General features: G+C 47.7%; 1 protein-coding gene across 10 annotated transcripts; it reads left to right on the forward strand.

The window, feature by feature from the left end:
* Positions 1–7,448: 7,448 nt before the first annotated feature.
* ITFG2 (integrin alpha FG-GAP repeat containing 2) lies at positions 7,449–22,772 on the forward strand. Of its 10 annotated transcripts, none has more exons than XR_008473612.2 (14): positions 7,449–7,636; positions 14,820–14,915; positions 15,485–15,526; positions 15,710–15,881; positions 17,664–17,803; positions 18,265–18,413; positions 18,792–18,889; positions 19,085–19,138; positions 19,227–19,318; positions 19,476–19,595; positions 20,314–20,431; positions 21,292–21,403; positions 21,480–21,549; positions 21,662–22,772. XR_008473612.2 is itself a non-coding variant. In XM_054238019.2 (14 exons), exons 1-14 carry the CDS (start codon positions 7,541–7,543, stop codon positions 21,726–21,728), a joined length of 1,488 nt encoding a protein of 495 aa, XP_054093994.1. In that variant the 5' UTR covers positions 7,449–7,540; the 3' UTR covers positions 21,729–22,772. The 10 variants fall into 10 exon arrangements, 9 of the variants coding, with proteins under 9 accessions (XP_054093994.1, XP_017831352.1, XP_054093995.1 ...); XM_054238019.2 differs by having other exon boundaries at positions 21,230–21,403; XM_017975863.4 differs by lacking the exon at positions 19,476–19,595 and having other exon boundaries at positions 21,230–21,403.
* The last annotated feature ends 328 nt before the right edge of the window (positions 22,773–23,100 follow it).

Genomic DNA, 23,100 nt, shown 5'->3' on the forward strand with positions numbered 1-23,100 from the left:
ACTGGGTCACATGCATGTTCGTTTTGAAGTTAGCATTGGTCTTCTGCCTACCTCTGATGTGGCAGAAGTATCTGTGCATTTTGGTTTCTTAACAAGGTAAAACTCCTGGTTTCACTAACCTCCTCCTGTCAGATACCCTTTACATGATTAAGGTTAAGAGTAAAGAACAGTGGACATGCCCAGCTTCCTTCTCAGCCTCAACAGGAAAAGGCTTGGGCTTTTTTTCTAAGTAGGCTTTTACCCTTAACTTGTATGGCATGGTAGAGCCCTGAGAGAAGCCAGGCAGCACAAGCCAGTCATGTTGAGCTGGCTCCAGGCCACAACCCATGTCTGCCCTCACCCCTCTCCTCTCCTACTGCGAACTCTCCAGTCCTTTCCCAACAGTGATGTGGTTGTCTGCTTACCCACATGCCTGTATAGTTCCTTCCAGAAGAAATATATCTATAATGATGGAAGATTAATTTCTGTGTAAAAGTTTTTCACCAAGCCATACAGCATGGCTGATGCTGAAGCTAGGACTAAAATTGGGGTGTGCGAGTCTTCCAGAGTGAGTATACCTTGAGCCCAAGACACCAAGGGTGCAGAAAGCTGTGACTGTGCCACTGCATGCCAGCATGGGCAAGAGAGCGAGACCCTGTCTCTTTAAAAAAAAAAAAAGTCCCAATATAACTGCTCTCTTACTGGGCTTACCTCACGTCACAGCCCTGTATTTGTGGTTTGTGTCTGGGTCCTCTTGGTATTTCAGAAGTAGTAGATTCTTACCCCTGCAGCCAACAATAATCACTAACTCATTAAGCATTTATGACGTGAGCCTAGCACTTGTACTGACCACATCACAAGTTAAACTTCGTCCTTGCAACCATCCTACAAAGGAGGTATAACCCTAATAACCCCATTTACAGATAAGAAATCCAAGACTCAAATGGAAAGGTATGTCTGAAAGGTGAGGTCCCTGAACTAATCCAGATGCTGCCATGAGGTTCATGTGGCTGTGGGCAAGTCTTGAGCCTCTTGCCTCATCTGTACAACTTGAAAGCATTCCTAAGGTTTCTTCCAGCTCTGTATCCTGTAGGATTCCAAGAATGTAAAACTGCATTTAACTGGAACATTTAGAGATAAGCCTTGGTTTATGTAATATTAAAACTGTCGAGTGAGGATGTTTTGTTAAAATACCTGCAAGTCTTTAAGCCTAAGAATAATCTCAACCACATACTCAAGTATGCCCTGGGTCAGTGCTTCAAGTTCATTCCCCAGTCAGTTGTCCCTTCCTACCATCACTTAAATCTTTCTATATGCAGAGAATGTGCCTGAATAAAGAAAAGCTAGTAGCAAGCAGTCCTGTGAGCTGTTAAGCTTTGCAAGTGGTCTCTAGAAAAAAACTAAAAATTTTCTTGTCCTAGTGCTGGTTCTAACATGGAGTTCTGTGAATTTTATCTCCTAAGTATTTCTGCTTCCTCCAGGTGCTAGTACCACTCCCTCTCATCACCATGCTGTCCTGCAAAAGGCGCCTATCTTGGACTCCCTCCTGCCCCACCTGCAGTTCACTCTGCACTGTATCCAAATCGTGTCCCTCTGAGTACTTAAATCACTTTCAATGGTTTCCCATCCAATTTAGGCTAAAGATCAGAATCTTTATCATGGCAAAACCCTACAAGGCTTGGCAAAGTGCACTTTGACACTTGCCCTCACTCTATACCAGCTACGCCGCCCTGAGGGTGAATGGAGAACTGTATTCCATTTCAGTTGGAGAAAAAATATGTGAAAGACACTTTATAAAGGACTAGTACATTACCTTTTTAGAAAATATTACTGGAAAAAAAAGAACCCGGCCAGGCGCAGTGGCTCACACTTGTAATCCCAGCACTTTGGGAGGCTGAGGCTGGTGGATCACAAGGTCAGGAGCTCGAGACCAACCTGGCCAACATGGTGAAACTCCTTACTAAAAATAAAAAAATTAGCCAGTCATGGTGGTGGGCACCTGTAATCCCATCTACTTGGGAGGCTGAGACAGGAGAATTGCTCGAACCTGGGAGGCAGAGGCTGCAGTGAGCTGAGATCATGCCACTGCACTCCAGCCTGGGTGACAGAGTGAGACTCCGTCTCAAAAAAAAAAACCAGAGCCTCTCATGCCTTATTCCTGTTATGCCTCAGTGAATAATTTTCCCTTTCCAAATGCATAACAACTCAGAACCTCATAACTCTTAAGTTGAAATGACAATAGACTAAGGGCAATGCTGAATAAAACCAATATAAGAGTGTAGACATTGTAAGTAAGGAAAATTGGTTCTCTTTCTGGAATTCATGATTGCTGCCTTATGGCTACAGTTCCCCAGTGGTTTGCCAACCTCAAATAATGTGGATGCATTATCCCCAGTTAGAAAATCTGGGAATCATAAAAACACTAATTTATACTGTACTGAATGACATTATACCAATTCTTTAAAATTTAATTTTCTTTTTTCTTTTGGAGACAGTCTCACTCTGTCGCCTAGGCTGGTGTGCAGTGATGCAATCCCAGCTTGCTGCAACTTCCACATCCCTGGTTCAAGCAATTCTGTCAGCCTCCTGAGTTGCTGGAACGACAGGCACATACCACTGCAACAGGCTCATTTTTGCATTTTTAGTAGAGATGGGGTTTCACCATATTGATCAGGCTGGTCTTAAACTCCTGATCTCCAGTGATCCACCAAAGAGCTGGGATTACAGGCATGAGTCACTATGCCTGGCCTATTTTTTCTTTCTTTTTCTTTTTTTTAAACAGTTCTCCCCCTTGCCTTGGCTCAGTGCAGTGGTGAAATCACAGCTCACTGCAGCTCCGACTCCCTGGGCTCAAGAGATACTCCCAACTCAGCCTCCAGAGTAGCTGGGACTACAGGCACACAACACCATGCCCAGCTAAAATTTTTTTTTTTGACAACATATAGTTCTTGTCTCTCAGGATGGAGTGCAATGGCACAATCTAATTTTTGTGTTTTTAGTACAGATGGGGTTTCACCATTGATCAGGCTGGTCTTGAACTCCTGACCTCAGGTGATCTGCCTGTCTCGGCCTCCCAAAGTGTTGGGATTACAGGTATGAGCCACTGCGCCCAGCCACACTACACCAATTTGAGAGGTAAAGTATGAGTGAATGGTCTCAATGATGATCAAGAAAAAGCAATGCCTTTGTGAATGTCTAGGGTCCTGTGGCTCGAAGAAAGGATCAGCCATATCCTATCTACCCACAAGACATGTATATTCCATAGGATCTTCAGTCTCCTGTTTCACTCTTAGAAGTGCCTCAGACAGGCCAGGAATGGGGGCTCACGCCTGTAATCCAAGCACTTTGGAGACCAAGGTGGGCGGATCACCCGAGGTCGTGAGTTCAAGACCAGCATGACCAACATGGTGAAACCCCGTGTTTAAAAAAAAAAAAAAAAAAAAGAAGAAGTGCCTCGGACATAAAATGATGTGTATTTTTTTTAGGTGAAATTCACATTTTTAAGTGAAATGAAATTAACCATGTTAAATTCAACCGTTTGGTGGCATTTAGTCTTTACAATGTTACCTAGTTCCAAAACGTCTTCCTCATTCTTTGTGTTTTAAGCCTCTTTCCTAATGTTTAAGTGACAGACTGGCAGTGAACTTCTCATCCATCAGTAGTCTCGAGCAGACCCTGACGAGTTAGTGTTAGGATCAAAGCTTCCCAGAGTTGGTGGTGCTTTTTAATAGGGCCAAATAAATGTGAGTAAGGGAGTGAGACTAAGTGGAGCTTTGAATAACAGCATTTCGCCCAGCGCAGAGCTGCCCCACACTACTCTGCCCAGTTTCTAGGTCAAGAAACGTAACTTTCCCAACATTTTAATATGCTAAGGTGTACCATGAATGAGAGAGGGGAGGGGGAGGAGGTGATATAAGTCAAACAGAGCCCATTAAGAAGCCCTGGGCCTTGCCCTCAGGGTGGTGAGGCTCTGGGCCTCACATTTTGAAAGATCTTTGGAGACTCTGTCTCATACCTGGGTACCCTGGGCAAATAACTTGGATAAGACCACTCTTGTCTACTGTTGGAGGATGAAGTGGACAAAATCTTCCTAGAAATGCTTCCCACTTAATCCCCTTATCTCCTCCTATGGAGATTTCTATTGTTTGTAAAGAATGTGCCACCCACACAACTGTATCCATGTCACCTAACTAGGAAGATAACCCAACTAGACAGTTCGGGCAAGTAAGACAAAAACCAGCTGAAAGAGTGCTTCACTTAGACAAGATGGAATTTAGATGGTGCCCAAAGAGACCTAGCAACCATCCAACTAGAAAGGGGCCAAAAACAGGAGTGCTCTCTGTGGAGCCAGGGTTCTGTCCATATGGTTCTACAATGCCTAGTCATACAAAACACTCACTGCACTTAGAGTAACTGATGCAAGGTGAGGTGAGGCACAGGCATGGAAGGACTTGACTTATCCCTATTTCTTGGATATCTATCTTTCCTCCCTTTCTAACTTTATTTGGCTCTCTTGACAAAAGCCAAAAAACATGGTATAGAAGTTGTGATCATAATTACATGATTTTCATGGCAAACATATTCTGCAATTAAAAACACACACCCCCTGTCACAGAAATATCCAGACCAAGATACCTAAATAATGAGGAAGATAAAACTAAGGCCATTGGGGAATGCTGGGTCCGGGGCTGATCTCAGATAACTGGTTAGGCCAAGGCACTTGATGACAGAAGCTAGGTCATCTCATCTCTTGTTCTGAATTATTTAGTAATATATTTCTTTTAAAACCACTTAACAGGGCTGGGCACGGTGGCTCACACCTGTAATCCCAGCACTTTGGGAGGCCGAGGCGGGCAGATCACAAGGTCAAAAGATCAAGACCATCCTGACCAACATGGTGAAACACTGTCTCTACTAAAAATACATATATAAATTAGCTGGGTATGGTGGCACCCACCTGTAGTTCTAGCTACACGGGAGGCTGAGGCAGGAGAATCGCTTGTACCTGGGAGGCAAAGGTTGCAGTAAGCTGAGACGGTGCCACTGCACTCCAGCCTGGGCAACAAGAGCTAAACTCCATGTCAAAAAAAAAAACAAAACACTTTAGAGGTAAACTTTTTTTTTTTGAGACAGAGTCTGTCACCCAACCTGGAGTGCAGTGGCACCATCTTGACTCACTGCAACCTCTGCCTCCTGGGCTCAGGAGATCTTCCCACCTCAGCCTCCTGAGTAGCTGAGATCACAGGCGTGCACCACCATACCCAGCTAATTTTTGTATTTTTGGTGGAGTCATGGTTTTGCCATATTGTCGAGGCTGGTTTTGAACTCCTGAGCTCAAGAGATCTGCCTGTCTCAGCCTCCAAAAGTGCTGGAATTATGGGCATGAGCCTTCACAGCCACCCTAGAGGTGAACATTTTAATACTGGTTTTGGTTTTCCCACCCCTTAAAACCTAATATGAAGCTTAGGGTTTGAACTAGGATGAGAGACTAGAGATGGGGTAGACCACAGGATGAGGGAGCATGCAACTGCTTTGTAGATGAGAAAATTTATTCAACGCACCAGAAACACAGGAATAACTGCGGGACCCGGTGCCCCTTTTTGTGTGTGTGTGACTGAGTTTTGCTCTGGTGCTAGGCTAGAGCGCAGTGGTGCGATCTTGGCTCACTCTGCCTCCTAGGTTCAAGCAGTTCTTGTGCCTCAGCCTCCCAAATAGCTGGGATTACAGGCACAAGCCACCACCCCAGCTAATTTTTTTTGTATTTTTAGTAGAGATAGGGTTTCTCCATGTTGGCCAGGATGGTCTCAATCTCCTCACCTCATGATCTGCCTGCCTTGGCCTCCCAAAGTGCTGGGATTACTGGCATGAGCCACTGAGCCCAGCCAGACCCAGTGCCTTTTAATGGACCTGGCCATCCCCACAGTACCCAACCATAAATATGGGCTTGTAACAGAGTTCAGCCTCAGAATATATTTGCAGTCTCCAGCATTTATCTAGACTTCCTCCAGTTTGCTGTTCTGATCTGATGTTCTTTCTTACCTTATCTGGCTGTCAGATCCATTGGGATGTCTAGGAAAAAATAGGCCACCACCTTCCCCAGAATAAAAGGTCCTGTCCTCCAGCCTCCTCCCACTATGTACAGACAGAGAAAGTAGGAACAGGCTCGGCATGGTGGTTCCCGCCTATAATCCCACCTACTCAGGTGGGTGAGGCACAAGAATCTCCTGAGTTCACGAGAATCTCTTGAACCTCCACGAGGTGGAGGTTGCAGTGAGCCCAGATAGCACCACTGTACTCCAGCCCAGGTGACAGAGCATGACTCTCAAAAATAAAAAAATAAAAAGGAACAGGCCCTGGTCCAAAATCCCAGATAAGGTAGATATCACTATTTTTTTGAAACATCAAGTATGAGTTAGCCTAGATTCATAGATCTAAATCTAAAAATTTATTGAACACCTGTACAAGTTCATCAACAATACTCATATTGCCCTGATTGATGAGGCACCTCAAAGAAAGGCAGGACTGGATTCAACATGGAAAGACAGTATCCCAAGAAGCCTGCCATGAGAGTGATGGTTCCATCTGTGCTACAAGAGAAAGGCCACTGGGGGTGAGATGCAAGAGCTTTGTGCTGAGGGCGGCCACAAAACAGAGCAGATCCAGAATCCAGGCAACCTTCACTTCCAGCCTGAAGACTTTCCTAGGAACTATGGTAGTAAATAATGGAAAGGCCCTGGGGTTTGGAATCAAACAACTCTGGTTTGAGCATGTACCCCGCCCACAACCCTTCTGCCATTTTACTTAATCTTGCTGAACCTGTTTTCCTTTAGCAAAAAAAAAAAAAAAAATACAAGCTGACATAGTGGCTGAACTAATTATGTGAAATATGTGAAATGTGTTTTGCAGCAGGTGGTTTTTAAACTATTGACCAGAAAGCACATACACTGTAAAAAATAATAATAAATAAAATTTGTTTTTACATTGTAAGTCAGTATACACATATAACTATCTACAATTGAAACTGGGGTTTCATAAAAACTATACTTACTACTTGGGAGTCACTTGGAATATTCTATTGTATTTAATTTTTTATATGCTGATTGCAAGTCACTACATTGTTTTCACTCCTAATGGGTAGTATTTTAAAAATACTCTTCGAAACCATGCAGTTATCAGTTATTACGAAGATTAGTAAGATTCTCAGGAATGATCTGATGGCTAGGAATCTTCACTGCCAGGGAAACAAAGAAAAAGGGTCCAGGTTATTAGGTCTAGCCCTAGGTAGCCCTGTTGCCAAGGGAACAGATCGGCCACGTCAGGGTTGGTTTACCCATGGGCTGCAGCCCTGTGGAGAAAAGGAGTGGCCCGTGGGCCTGTCACTCACATTCAGAGGTGGTAAGCCCGCCTCCAAGTCCGGAAGACCCGGAGGAAGACAGAGATTGGAGGTTCAGGCAGTGACGTAACTTTCTGCCTTAGGTGGCCTTCCGCTTTGGGGGCTGTTGCGACGGGGGTTCAGGGAATATTTACTGGGCTCCCCGCTCCCTCTGCTTTTGGAAGTGCCATGAGGTCAGTGAGCTACGTGCAGCGCGTGGCACTGGAGTTCAGCGGGAGCCTTTTCCCTCACGCAATCTGCCTCGGAGACGTTGATAACGATACGGTAAGTGCATGCGCACTGCAAGGGACATCCTGGATCTGTGCAGGGACCGGGCAAGGGAAGTGGAAGAGGCCGCCCGAGCGTGCCACGTGAACTTGAGCATGCGCGCTGCGGCTAGTATGGAGCTCTAAAGAGAAAAACTTTATTGATAGCTTCAGTGTCCTTGGTTGGTTTTGTTCCCTGGTTTTGTTTTGTTTTGTTGTTTTGTTTTTTTGAGACAAGAGTCTTGCTCTGTCTCCAAGACTGGAGTGCAGTGGCGCTATCTTGGCTCACTGCCACCACCACCTCCCGGGTTCAAACGATTCTCCTGCCTCAGCCTCCTGAGTAGCTGGGATTACAGACGCCCGCCACCACGCCCGGCTAAGTTTTGTGCTTTCAGTAGAGACGGGGGTTTCGCCATGTTGATCGGGCTGGTCTCGAACTCCTGACCTCAGGTGGTCCACCGGCCTCGGCCTCCCAAACTGCTGGGATCACAGGCGTGAGTAGTTTTTGAGTGGGATACATAGTTTGATCCCTCGGCCTGATTCAGTAACGTGTTCACTGGAGGAGACTGATAAACTGGTGGCCAAGTTTTCTGGATCACTGCTTCTCAGTTAAGCGTCTTTTAGTGGCTTCAATCACTTACCTTGGCCGGGCGTGGTGGCTCACGCCTGTAATTCCACCACTTTGAGAAGCCAAGGAGGGCAGATCACCTGAGACTAGGAGTTCGAGACCAGCTTGGCCAACATGGTGAAACCCCCGTCTCTACTAAAAATACAAAATTAGCCGGGTGTGATGGTACGCGCCTGAAATCCCTGCTACTTGGGAGCTCAGGCAGGGGAATCGCTTGAACCCAGGAGGCGGAGTTTGCAGTGAGCCGAGATCACACCCACTGCACTCCAGCCTGGGCGACAGAAACAAACCGTCTGAAAACAAACAAACAAACAAAAAAAACCACTTACCTTTCAAAGCCGTAAAGTGGAAATAATAATGCCGTTCTGCCTGTGGCTCCACCCCTCCAAAGACTTCTCTGAGCCTCCTCCCAGCCTCACAGAATTAAAGACTCTATCCGTGCTTCACTTAGGCACTAAACTCCTGTCTGCTGCTGTTACACTTGGAGCACTCTGCTGGGATAGATTGGGGTATTTCCCTGCCTCGCTCTACGGCGGGAGCAGCAATCACTCGCACAACCCAGTGTTAATAAGGTCCAGTTTTTTCAGTGCCCGCCCCATAGTAGATGCAGGTATCTGGTTACTTGTGCTGCATCTTTGTTGAATTACGGAAGCAATCTCCATCTACCTCCTCTCCTCAGCAGTCGTTCTTCTCTCTTTTTTTTTGAGACGGAGTCTTGCTCTGTCACCCAGGCTGTTGCAGTGAGTTGATCTCAGCTCACTGGGGCAACCTCCGCCTCCCGGGCTCAAGCAATTTTCCTGCCTCAACTCTCCAGCAGCTGGGATTACAGGCGCCTGCCACCATGCCTGGCTAATTTTTGCGTTTTTAGTAAAGATAGGGTTTCACCATGTTGGCCAGGCTGGTCTCAAACTCCTGACCTCATGTTCTGCCCACCTGGACCTCCCAAAAGTGTTGGGACTACAGGCGTGAGCCACTGGGCCATGCCCTTCTCATTTTTTAAATCAGTTACCACAGGTCAAGCAGGTAGAACAGTGTCTGTCACGAAGTTTATTGCTCACTTCAATGTTAGCGTTATTGTTGTTGTTAGTGTTTTATTCTGTTTTTCTGCAAATATTTATTGAACTGCTCATTACGCACCGATCTGGGAATTCATAAATGGACGAGAGAGTTCCAGTCCTCAGGTGGCTCATGATCAAGTTGAGTGATAGTCACAGGATAATAAAATGTAATGTAATGAGATACATTGACTAAAATATGTAGAGGATTCTCCAGGGGAGCATTAAAGGGAATAGTGTCTGATGCTTTTTTTTTTTTTGCAGACTTTTTCTATTATTTAGTATCTATTTCATATTTCTGATGCAAAGCACTGTACTGCCCTCTTCTGCCCTCTGCCCTCTCTTCCTACTCTGCCTCCCTGCTTCACACTTCCTTAACTGTCCTGTGCTCCCTGCCCCCACAAGACAAAGGCTAAAATATCTTTATTTCCCACCACCTCCTAATGCTGTGATGGAGAAGGTATTTGATGAGGTCTCTTTTGGCTCTAGCCCCTCTGGGGAGGAAAGAGTTATTCTCATAAATTTGTATTATGTTTTTCTGGGCTTTCATGTTTCTTCATGAACTGCCAAGCAGTTTAATTTTATGAGAAAATCAGAGAAGGCATTTTTTAAAAATGATGATGATTTTTTCTTTTTCTTTTTGAGACGGAGTTTCACTCTTGTTACCCAGGCTGGAGTGCAATGGCACGGTCTGGGCTCACCGCAACCTATTCCTCCTGGGTTCAGGCAATTCTCCTGTCTCAGCCTCCTGAGTAGCTGGGATTACAGGCACGCACCACCATGCCCAGCTAATTTTTTGTATCTTTAGTAGAGACGAGGTTTCACCATTTTTACCAGGATGGTCTTGATCTCTTGACCTTGTGATCCACCTGCCTCGGCCTCCCAAAGTGCTAGGATTACAGGCTTGAGCCACCGCGCCCAGCCCCAATTATTATTTTTTTTATGACAGAGTTTCACTCTTGCTGCCCAGGCTGGAGTGCAATGGTATGATCTTGACTCACTGCAACCTCCGCCTCCCAAGTTCAAACATTCTTTTGCCTCAGCCTCCCAAGTAGCTGGGATTACAGGCATGCACCACCATGCCTGGCTTATTTTGTATTTTTAGTAGAGATGGGGTTTCTCCATGTTGGTCAGGCTGGTCTTGAACTCCCAACCTCAGGTGATCCACCTGCCTTGGCCTCCCAGAGTGCTGGGATTACAGGCATGAGCCACCGATCCTGGCCAATTTTTTGTTTTTTATAAACAGGGTCTCACTCTGTTGCCCAGGCTGGAATGCAGTGGTACAATCATAGCTCACTGCAGCCTTGAACTCCTGGGCTCAACTGATCTCCTGCCTCAGCCTCCTGTGTAGCTGGGACTACAGGTGCATGCCACCATGTCTGGCTGATTTTTTTAAATGTTTTATAGAGATGAGGTCTCACTGTGTTAAACAGGCTGATCTCAAACCTCTGGCTTCAAGCAGTCCACTGGCCTTGTGTCCCAAAGTGCTGGGAATACAGGTGTAAACAACCTCACCTGGCCACATTTTAAATAGTAAATTAACAAAGTGGGGGCCGGGCATGATGGCTCACGCCTGTAATCACAGCACTTTGGGAGGATGAGGCGGGTGGATCATGAGGTCAAGAGATCAAGACCATCCTGGTCAACATGGTGAAACCCCATCTCTACTGAAAATACAAAAAATTAGCTGGGCATGGAGGCGCGTGCCTGTAATCCCAGCTGCTCAGGAGGCTGAGGCAGGAGAATTGCCTGAACCCAGGAGGCGGAGGTTGCGGTAAGCCGAGATCACACCATTGCACTCCAGCCTAGGTAACAAGAGTGAAACTCCGTCCCAAAAAAAAAAAGAAAGTGGCTTCAGATATATATTATTTTTCATGTTATCTGATTGCCTTCTTTGTTTAAAAGCATTCCCTTTTTTACATAGCGATATAGCACCAGCTTTTTTGAAATTGTGCTTTTTTAAATGAGTTACACTATTACACGCTCACTTCTACAATATTAGATATGCTACCATCTTTTCCACATGAGTTGTAAGCTCCATTATGGTAAACTCCATAAGGATAGGAATGTTTTAATCTGTTTTTTCCACTGCTATATTCTCAACACTTAGAACAATGTAGGTACCGGCCAGGCGTGGTGGCTTACACTTGTAATCCCAGCACTTTGGGAGGCCAAGGTGGGTGGATCACCTGAGGTCAGGAGTTCGAGACTAGCCTGGCCAACATGGCGAAACCCCGTCTCTATTAAAAATACAAAAGTAGCCTTGTGTTATAGTGCACACCTGTAATCCCAGCTACTACTCAGGAGGCTGAGGCAGGAGAATCGCTTGATCCCAGGAAGTGGAGGTTGCAGTGAGCCGAGATCACGCCACTGCACTCCAGCCTGGGCAACAGAGCGAGACTCCATCTCAAAAAAAAAAATACATATGACTGGGCGTGTGGCTCATGCCTGTAATCCCAGCACTTTTGGACACCAAGGTGTATGGATCATTGGTGGTCAAAAGTTCAAGACCAGCCTGGCCAACATGGTGAAACCATCTCTGCTAAAAATATGAAAAAATTAGCTGAGCATAGTGGCACACACTTGTAATCCCAGCTACTAGGGAGGCCAAGGCAGAAGAATTGCTTGAACCTGAGAAATGGAGATTGCAGTGAGATGGAGCCATGGCACTACAGCTTGGGCAACAGAGTGAGACCCTGTCTCAAAAAAAAAAAAAACACACACAAAACATTTATCCAAATGAATGCCATAGTATATAGTAGGCCCACAGACAATGTTGGTTTGTTTAAGTTTTTTGTAGAGATGGGGTCTTGCCATGTTACCCAGATTGGTCTTGAATGCATGACCTCAAAGTAAATCTCTGGCCTCAGCCTCCCATATCCTCAGCTGGGATTACAGGCATGAGCCACTATGCTGGGCCCCTGAATATTTATTTAATGAACACATAACAAAAAAAATTTTTTAAGAAACAAAAGTCAGAATGAAAGAGAATGCCCAGCAAGCCCCTGAGTTTTCAGGTAAAGTTGGGGGTACAAAGATAAATGCCACCGACTCCCGAGTAGCTGGGATTACAGGCGTGCACCACAACACCCAGCTAATTTTTGTGTTTTTAGTAGAGATGGGGTTTCACCATGTTGGCCAGGCTGGTCTTGAACCTCTGACCTCGTGATTTGCCTGCCTCAGCCTCCCAAAGTGCTGGGATTACAGGCGTGAGACACCATGCCCAGCCGGAAATCAAAGATTCAAATAAATTCCAGTTTGTTTCTAACTTATCCTTACTGTTTACCTGTTACCTCTGTTGCCTTTAGAACTAAATTTTTTTTGTTTTTTGAGACGGAGTTCCACTCTTACTACCCAGGCTGGAGTGCAATGGTGCAATCTCGTCTCACCACAACCTCCACCTCCTGGGTTCTAGCGATTCTTCTGCCTCAGCCTCTGGAGCAGCTGGGATTACAGGCATGCACCAGCACACCCAGCTGATTTCGTTTTGTTTGAATAGGAGTCTCACTCTGTCACCAGGCTAGAGTGCGGTGGTGCGATCTTGGCTCACTGCAACCTCCGCCTCCCGGGTTCAAGTGATTCCCCTGCCTCAGCCTCCCAAGTAGCTGGGACTACAGGTGTGCACCACCACACCCAGATAATTTTTGTATTTTTAGTAGAGATAGGGTTTCACCATGTTGGTCAGGCTGGTGTCGATCTCCTGACCTCGTGATCTGCCTGCCTTGGCCTCCCAAAGTGCTGGGATTACAGGCATGAGCCAGCATGGCCGGCCTAATTTTGTATTTTTAATAGAGACAGTTTTGCCGTGGTGGCCCCGCTAGTCTTGAGCTCCCGACCTCGGGTGATGCGTCCGGCCATAACTAAATTTCTTGAGAGTATAATATTAGTTCATTGTATTCTGGGGACAGGAAGGGGATGTTGGCTGTGCCTCCAAGAGGAGATCATAAAGCAGTTTGCAGAAGTGGGGTTTGAAGCCATTTCGTTAACAACGTGAGCCCTGGAAAGGGCAGCTACCCAGATATAAGTGGTGGAGCTCCATACAAGGACCTCCCTTCCCTAGAGCTTAGCTACCACTTGAGGGCACTGGAAGCCCAGAATGGGGAGCAGCCCCCTCAGGCCCCACCATCCTGTGTGGTTCCCACATATGCCTCAAGATCCAAACACCTTGCTAGAGGATGGAGGGCCTCAAGAGCTCACATTGTCTTTTTATTTGGCCCCTGATTAAATATGAGGTCTGAAGTTAGATTCTCTAAAACTCGATCATCTTGGGCTGTTTTCAAAGCATGTTCCTTTTTTTTTCTTTGAGATGGAGTCTTGCTCTGTCGCCTAGGCTGGGCTTCAGTGGCGGGATCTCAGCTCACTGCAACCTTTGCCTCCTGGTTTCAAGCGATTCTCCTGCCTCAGCCTCCCGAGTAGCTAGGATTACAGATGCCTGCCCCTATACCTGGCTAAATTTTTTGTAATTTTTAGTAGAGACGGGGTTTCACCATCTTGGGCAGGCTGGTCTTGAACCTGACCTCATGATCCACCTGCATTGGCCTCCCAAAGTGGTAGGAAAACCAACCAACATGTCCCATATGTAATGGGCAGATTGGAAGAGCTGAAGTCGGGCACATGGAGCCTAGAGCTGTTCAGGTGGCATACTTTTCTGGGATAGGCCACAGATTGTGTGTAGCCCCAGTCCCTGTAACCTCTCCTACCCCTAACATACATACCCCTAAATGGAAATAAAGAACTGGGAAACTATGGCTGCGTTGGCCCCAAAAGATTGTTTTGTGTTGTTTTTTGAGACAGGATCTTGTTCTGTTGCCCAGGCTGAAATGCAGTGGCACGATCATAGCTCACTGCAGCTTCATGCTCCTGGGATCAAGTGATCCTCCTTCCTCAGCCTCCTGAGTAGCTGGGACTACAGGTGTGCATCACTACACCTGGCTAATTTGTTTTTTCTTTTTTTTTTTTTTGAGACAGGGTCTCACTCTGTCACCGAGGTTGGAGTGCAGTGGTGCTATCCTGACTCACTCACTGCAACCTCCACCTCCCAGGCTCAAGCAGTTCTCCTGCCTTGCCCCCCGAGGGGCTGGGACCACAGGCGTGTGCCACCATGCTTGGGTAATTTTTATATTTTTTGTAGAGACAAGGTTTCACCACGTTGGCCAGGCTGGTCTTGAATTCCTGAGTTCCAGCAATCTACCCACCCCACCTCCCAAAGAGCTGAGATTACAGGCGTGAGTCACTACACCTGGCCTCACGGCAAATTTTTTAAGATTTTGTAGAAATGGAGTCTTGCCATGTTACCCAGGCTAGTCTCTAACTCTTTGCCTCAAGTGACCCACCCACCTCCACTGCCCAAATTAGTGGGATTACAAGTGTCAGTCCTTGTATCTGGCCAGACGTTTAATAAAGTTGATGAAGATACAAGTTGAGGTCTTGTGATTTCCCTTGGTTAGGCTAAGTAGAGAAGAACTGAAAGTGATTCAACAGAGTCCCATCCTAATGCTTTCTTCTCTCTCCATTTGAAGTTAAATGAGCTGGTGGTGGGAGACACCAGCGGGAAGGTGTCTGTGTATAAAAATGATGACAGTCGGCCATGGCTCACCTGTTCCTGCCAGGGAATGGTCAGTATTCACTTCCCTGGGCCTGGAGGGGGGAAGGGATCCCTTCTGTCCAGGGAACACCCACACAGGTGCTCACCCATGTGTCCTGACTCCCCAGCTACTGGGCCCAGCTACTGCCTTGCAGCCAATTTGATTCAGGGCAGCCCCCAGACGTGCTCCCATCTGTTCTCACACACATATACATGGACCGGGGTGTTTTTGTGTAGCGGAGTGCTCCTTGACGTTTTATGGAAGCTGCCTAAGATTGTCTAATCTTAAAGTATAGTCAAAATTGGGGGCAATAATTTGAATAAGTCTAGAAATATGATAGTCTAGTTCTATTAAATATGGAGTTTTTGTTTTAAGTCCAGATTGTCTTAACTACCTTAGGTCTTCATGTTGCTATCTGGGTAAACCAAGCCTATAGCACAGGAACTCAGTTAATAAAGACTATCACCCTAAGTTATATGGCACAGATTTTCAGTGGAGGATGGTGATGAGAAAACCCGCCCACTCCTTCTTGCTCCACAGAGATCAGGGAGGACTGGTCTCCCTTGGCGTCTCCCTGAGCCTGCCTTTCTCTCTTGCAGCTGACTTGTGTTGGGGTTGGAGACATTTGTAATAAAGGAAAGGTAAGAACTAAAGGGGACCTTGGGACTTCGGCAGGACTCCAGAGGCTCACCTTGATTCTTAGCTCACAGTGGAAATCAGTTGCAGGTTAAAGGCTTCAGCTCTGACCCCTGTGATCTGATGATCAGGCATGTTTCCAAAACTCCCTCCCCAGTCTGTTTCTATTATACGTCTGTTTGTCCTAGAACCTGTTGGTGGCAGTGAGTGCTGAAGGCTGGTTTCATTTGTTTGACCTGACACCTGCCAAGGTGTTGGATGCTTCTGGGCACCACGAGACACCAATGGGAGAGGAGCAGCGTCCAGTCTTCAAGCAGCACATCCCTGCCAACACCAAGGTCATGCTGATCAGCGACATCGGTGGGCATGGCTACCTCTGCAGGCTGCCAAGAGTAGGAGTCAGTGGATACTAGAGCAGATCCCAAGGGATTGGGGCGAGAGGGAGAGTCCACATTCATTTATGCATTTGTTTTGTACTGAGCTCCCGTCATAAGCCAGGCATCACTCATGGCACTGGGATTGCCATAGTGAATAAATAGACAAAAATCGCTGCACTCCTGAACCTTATTATGAAGAGACAGAAAAGAAACAATATAGGCCAGGTGTGCTCACTCTTGCCTGTAATACCAACACTTTGGGAGGCTGAGGTGGGAGGATCACTTGAGGCCAGGAGTTTGAGACTGTAGTGAGCTATGATCTCACCACTGCACTTTAGTGTGGGACCCTGTCTCTATTAGAAAAAGGAAGGAATAGAAAAAAAACACTATAAGTTTTGTAAAGTAATTAAGTATTATATTGGAAGGTAATAAGTGTGTGGCTGGATGCGGTGGCTCACACCTGTAATCCCAGCACTTTGGAAGGTTGAGGCAGGCAGATCACTTGAGTTCAGGAGTTTGAGACCAGCCTGGCCAACACGGTGAAACCCTGTCTCTACTAAAGATACAAAAACTAGCCAGGAATGGTGGCGGGCGCCTGTTATCCCAGCTACTCAGGAGGCTGAGGTAGGAGAATGAACCCGGGAGACAGAGGTTGCAGTCAGCCAGTATCATGCCACTGCACTCTAGCCTAGGCAACAGAGACTCCTCAAAAAAAAAAAAAGGTAGTAAGTGTAGCCAGGCGCCATGGTTCACACCTGTAATCCCAGCTTTGGTAGGCTGAGGCAGACAGATCACTTGAGGTCAAGAGTTCAAGACCAGCCTGGCCAACATGGTGAAACCCTGTCTCCACTAAAAATACAAAAATTAGCTGAGCATGGTGGCACATGCCTGTAATCCCACCTACTCGAAAGCCTGAGAGGCAGGAGAATCGCTTGAACCCGAGAGGTAGAGGTTGCAGTGAGCTGAGATCGTGCCACTGCACTCCAGCCTGGTGACAGAGACTCCATCTCAAAGGAAAAAAAAAGGTAGTAAGTACAATGGAGAAAATAAATCACAGAAAGAGCTAGAGTGTCGAAGTAGAAGTAGCAATTTTATTTGTTTTATAATGGAGTCTCGACCTGTCGCCTAGGCTGAGAGTGCGGTGGTGTGATCTCAGCTGACTACTACCTCCACCTCCTGGGTTCAAGCGATTTTCCTGCCTCAGTCTCCCCAGAAGCTGGGACTACCATGCCCGGCTAATTTTTTTGTATCTTTAGTGGAGACTGGGTTTCACCATGTTGGCCAGGCTGGTCTTGAACTTGACCTCGTGATCCGCCTGCCTCAGCCTACCAAAGTGCTCGAATTACAGGTGTGAGCCACTGCACCTGGCCAAGGTAGGAATTTTAAATGGAGTTGGTAGGGAAGTCCTCACTGAGAAGGTAACATTTGGTTAAAAAAAAAACGAAGGTGGTAAGCAAGGGAGCCACACAGATAGGGGCTTGCAGGTGGTGGGAGATACATGGGCTGAATTGGGACACTTGAGTTGTGTGTTTGGGAAGTAGTATAAAGGCAGAGGGGGGATAGGAGTTGTAGAACAGATGGACCAAATGGACGAGCAGGATGCTGCAAACGCAGGCAGGGGCGGGGCAGACTGAGTGTGAAGTGAGTAGACCAGCAGATGGGGCATGAATCTGCACGGCTAGGGAGTGCCACTGTTAGCAGAGGAGCAGAAGAGCAGAGGCTCTTCATGAGACTGTAAACCCCATCTTGTCTTTCATGCTCACAGATGGAGATGGGTGTTGTGAGCTGGTGGTGGGCTACACAGACCGTGTGGTGCGAGCTTTCCGCTGGGAGGAGCTAGGTGAGGGTCCTGAACATCTGACAGGGCAGCTGGTGTCCCTGAAGAAATGGATGCTAGAGGGTCAGGTAAGAAGCTGAGTCTGGCCACCAAGGCCCCAGGGAGCTGGGAGGAAGGCCTCCTGGAGGAGGCAGTGGGAGAACAGTCATGGGACAGGGCCAGGGTGGGGAGAAGTGAAAAGTCACCTTGTCAAGAGAGATCCAAAGACCATTTCAAATCAAGGGCTTAGGGAGATTGCTAGTGACAGGCAAAGAGAAAGGCATGTGGGGCTAAGAATGAGGAGTATGGAGTGGGCCACATCAGGACCTAGACCACAGCTGAGACATGAACAGGGGAAAGCATGTGGTCTGTGTGGAGAGGGCGGTGCCGAGCAGGAGCCCTGGAAACTCAAAATCCTTCCTCCTGCTGTCACGCTTGAAGCCCTCAGGGCTGTTCCCAGGACCCCTGCCCTCCCCCACCCCCACCGCCCTGTTCTCTGCAAGGTCTCACTTCTCTCTCCTTCTCCCTTTAATCCCATTCCCTGGTGCAGGTGGACAGCCTCTCGGTGACTCTGGGGCCACTGGGTGTTCCTGAACTCATGGTGTCTCAGCCAGGCTGTGCTTATGCAATTCTGCTCTGTACCTGGAAAAAGGACACTGGGTCCCCTCCTGCCTCTGAAGGGGCCACAGATGGCAGTAGGTAAGGGGGTACAGGCCTGTGGATGGTGTGGGGTACATGGAAGCAGGATGGACTCCCAGATGGCACATGGTAGTAAAATGGGTCTGCAGTTGGCAGAGCTGCCTTATCTGGGTCCCAGCCCAAGCACCTTTGCACTACTGGGGAGGATTATTTTAGGACCAAGGGAATCCTGAGCTCTAACTTGTGGCACCTGAAAGAGGTTCTGAGATTCCAACCTGGCATCCCCATCCCTGTCTTTTCTGTTTGCCACATGGGCCAGATGGGGTCAGTGGTAGGTTTTGAAGCTGACTCAAATCCCAGAAGCTCTTGCAGGGATAAGGGCTGGAGAGCTCAGCTCACTTGGTCTCCTGCTTGGTCCTTCCACCCTCCTGCTCGTAGGGAGACCCCAGCTGCCCGAGATGTGGTGCTGCACCAGACATCTGGCCGTATCCACAATAAGAACGTCTCCACTCACCTAATCGGCAACATCAAACAAGGTGAAAATGGGGGGCTATGGGTAAGAGGGGAGCTGGGGGCAGCCGTCAGTTCTAGATGAATGGAGATCCATAGCCTCCCCTCATTTCAAGCCCCGTCCTTCCCCTGTTGCTGTGGGCCACCCCCTCCCTGCAGGCTCTGACCTTGTGCCCTGCCCTTTACATTTTCTTCCTCTGGTCCTTCTGTTCTACCCACAGGCCACAGCACTGAGAGTGGTGGCTCTGGCCTCTTTGCCCTGTGCACTCTGGATGGTGAGCAGTGCCGGGATGGGGCGGGGGGCTGTGTGCCTGTGGGGTCTGCTTGGGGCCTGTCCCACCCACACTCTGCCTCTCCCCACAGGGACGCTGAAGCTCATGGAGGAAGCAGACAAGCTGCTATGGTCAGTGCAGGTCGATCACCAGCTCTTCGCCCTGGAGAAATTGGATGTCACCGTGAGTGGAAAGCCTGGCAGAGCAGAGCATTCTTGAGTTTTCCACATAGAGAGAGGAGATTTGGAATAATCAGTCTAGTCTCACATCCTGGGGAACTCTCAGCCTTTATCTTTAGTCTCCCTCTCTCTCTCTCTGTCTCCTTTTTTTTTTTTGATAGGAGGTTTCCCTCTGCCACCTAGGCCGGAGTGCAGTGGCACGATCTTGGCTCACTGCAACCTTCGTCTCCCAGACTCAAGCCATCCTGCCACCTCAGCCTCCCAAGAAGTTGGGACTACAGGCATGCACCACCACACTTAGCTAATTTTCCTAAATTTTTTGTAAAGATGAGCTCTCACCATATACGGTTTTGAATTCTTGGGCTCAAGTGATCCTTTGGTCTTGGCCTCCCAAAGTGTTGGGATTACAGGCATGAGCGACTGTGCTTGGCCTTAAGTCTCTTTAGATAGGTCTAAATCCATCTAAAGTGAGTTTGTTTCCTCTTACTCTACCGTATTTAATGCTATACTGTGCTGCTAGAAGTCTTGTCATTGCCATAACTTCAGCAGAAGTAATAGCCCCAAAGGAAAGTTCCTATAAGAGCCTGGAAGTAAGTTAGTCATCGCAACTCCAGAGGCATATTTTGTAGGTTCTTCTTTCCCGTATATGAATCTCTGTTTAATAGCACTGCAGCCCCTGAATCAGCAGGTAAGGGCTGCACTTTATATTGCCATCAGGCATGCTTGTTGGTTTGGGAGGAGAGGCAGACCAGGGTTCGAATCCTGATTCTGCTGCCTCCTAGCCGAGTGGCCTTTGGCGAATGACTATATTTCTATAAGCTGAGATTTCCTTGATGTAACATTGCACACTTCCTAGCATGGCTTGAGCATCACGTGAGCTCATTTGACAGCCCCTTTTACTGCCCAGCCCATGAGTGAAATTCCCCCTCCAGCTCGCTGTTTGTCATCCAGAGTCCAGTCCATGGCTCCTTTATGTGCCTTGTCTCTGGCCTTTTCCAGGGCAACGGGCATGAGGAGGTAGTTGCATGTGCCTGGGATGGACAGACCTACATTATTGATCACAACCGCACCGTCGTCCGCTTCCAAGTGGATGAAAATATCCGTGCCTTCTGTGCAGGTGACTCCGCCCCCACAGCCCCTTTCTAACCACACTTAAGTTAGATAAGCGGGTTAGCTACGCCAGGGAAGTGTTTGCCTCTCAGTTCCCTTCCTGACATATGCCCTGATGTAAGTCTTCATTAACCAGTGAGTTCTTCACCTCTTTTATTTTGGGGGTGAGGTGTGGGTACTACGTTGCCAGCTTGGCGATTTTGAATAAGAAAAAAATAACAGACCCTAACATCTCCACCCCTGAATATTTCAAAGAGTGGAATGAGTTTGTTGTCTGTCTGGGATGTGTGAAGACATCAGGAAGTTCTTTTCCACCTGAGCATGCCAGGTCTCTGTGAAGAAAGTTCTAGAGCATTTTCATTAGTTCCCAATCAGGGGCCTTGGGAGGCAGCACTCACTCTTTGGGTGGCTGGGGGATGCATTTGGAAGGAGGAATTGCACCTAGGAGAAGCCTTACTTTTGCTCTGATCGTGTTTTGCTTGTCTCGCTCTTGGGTGAGCAAGGCCATCCCTCATCACTCCAGGGATGTCACTACGATGGGAAAATCACAAATAGCACCTTTTTGGATGCTGTTCTGCCTGGGTTTTGTTACTGTTGTTTTTCTGTATCTGAAGTGGGCCAGATCTTTTCCTGTCTTACCTGTTTTACTGAGTTCCTAACAGAGAAGAAAGAGAGCCTTTAATTTTTGTCCTGACATCAGTGGGAGGATGGGAAGTGCTGACTTGGAGGTCTGTGTCTCGCTGTCTGCCCCCCACCCCCGGCACTGAAACTTCCTGACCTTTGTCTCCCTGCCCACATCTCCCAGGCTTGTACGCCTGCAAAGAGGGCCACAACAGCCCCTGTCTCGTATATGTCACTTTCAACCAGAAGATCTATGTGTACTGGGAGGTGCAGCTGGAGCGGATGGAGTCTACCAATCTGATGAAACTGCTGGAGACCAAGCCGGAGTACCACAGCCTGCTGCAGGAGCTGGGCGTGGGTGAGTCCCAGGAAAGCCAGTGGCCATGGTGCCCAGGAGACCCACAGCCTCTTACCCATCCCTTCTTGGCTCACAGATCCTGACGACCTCCCTGTGGCTCGTGCCCTGCTTCACCAAACGCTCTACCATCCGGACCAGCCACCACAGTATGCTCCCTCAGGCCTCCAGGATCCCACCTAGCAGTATTTGCCTCACAGTTGGTGAAGGATTCTTCTGAACCCCCACCCTACCCCCTAAAGCTATCTGTGTTATTGGCAGGATAAGGAATATGCATTACAGAAGTGCAGGATTTCACTCTGGGCGTGAAAGATGGCAGCAGCCTTAGGGTGACCACAAACTATAGACCTTGCAGTCTTTTTGGTGAAAGAAGAGACAAGGTGACTCTCTGCCCATTTCCTTATGGATGTCGCCCATCACACCAGCAGGGTCATAGGACCCTGGCCTTGTTCCAAATCATCTGGGACATGTCCTACTTCCCACTCTGACTGTGTAGAAAACAGACTTGTTTGCATGGCCCCAAACCCATACATAAGGAAACCAGGTTTTAGGCCCAGGGGAGCAGTGGAGGTAAGGGCTCCATTCCATCTTAAGCTCTGTTTTTCATGGCACAATGACATTAGTCATTGTTTTTTGTTTGTTTTTTGAGATGGAGTCTCGCTCTGTCACCCAGGCCGGAGTGCAGTGGCGCATTCTTGGCTCACCACAACCTCTGCCTCCTGGGTTCGAGCAATTCTCCTGCCTCAGCCTCCCGAGTAGCTGGGACTACAGGCGTGCGGCCCCATGCCCAGCTAATATTTGTATTTAAGTAGAGGTGGGGTTTCACCGTGTTGGTCAGGCTGGTCTCAAACTCCTGGCCTCGTGATCCACCCGCCTCAGCCTCTCAAAGTGCTAGGATCACAGACGTGAGCCACCATGCCTGGCTGACATTAGTAATTATTAAAGGAATGGCAGACTTTTGTTTTGAGGGGTCTTTCAGCACATTTTACAGTCTGGCCTTGCCCATGCTCCTAGCAGCCCTGAGATGACTTTCCTCCATTTACTGAAGCATCTGGGGCAGTGCTTTCTCACATTGTCATATTCTTCAGGAATTAGTAAGCTTCAGAAGCCCTGCTCCCATTTTCCCACCCACCCATTCCCCGAATAAAACACCTTATTGTCTGTAAGACAATAGACATTTAAAATGTGATACAGGTTTATGGTCCAGACCACAATCAGAATTATATCTTGGGCCATTTATGTGCTGTCTGTTCTTGATTCTCTGTGCTCTAGATCGGTGTTTCTCAAACTGTGGATGCAGTCCTTTGGTGAATGATGGCCAGCATTGTTTAAATAGGTAGAATAGAATAAAGTCAAATAGAAAATAGCAGAATACATTGCTCACAGTGTAGGTAAGTACCATTTTGTTGCAGTCGTATGTGCATTTGTATACTGAGTACTGTGTAAACTCTATTCCTGCTGTGGTAAGCTGCGGTCAGAGGAGCTTGAAAACCATTGCTCTCAGCTGGGCGCGGTGGCTCACGCCTATAATCCCAGCACTTTGGGAGGCTGAGGCGGGTGGATCACAAGGTGAAGAGATGGAGACCATCCTGGTCAACAAGGTGAAACGCCATCTCTACTAAATACAAAAATTAGCTGGGCATGGTGGTGCGCACCTATAGTCCCAGCTACTTGGGAGGCTGAGGCAGGAGAATTCCTTG

The sequence above is a fragment of the Callithrix jacchus genome, chromosome 9, assembly GCF_049354715.1.
Source record: "Callithrix jacchus isolate 240 chromosome 9, calJac240_pri, whole genome shotgun sequence".
In the NCBI taxonomy this organism is placed as follows: Eukaryota; Metazoa; Chordata; class Mammalia; order Primates; family Cebidae; genus Callithrix; species Callithrix jacchus.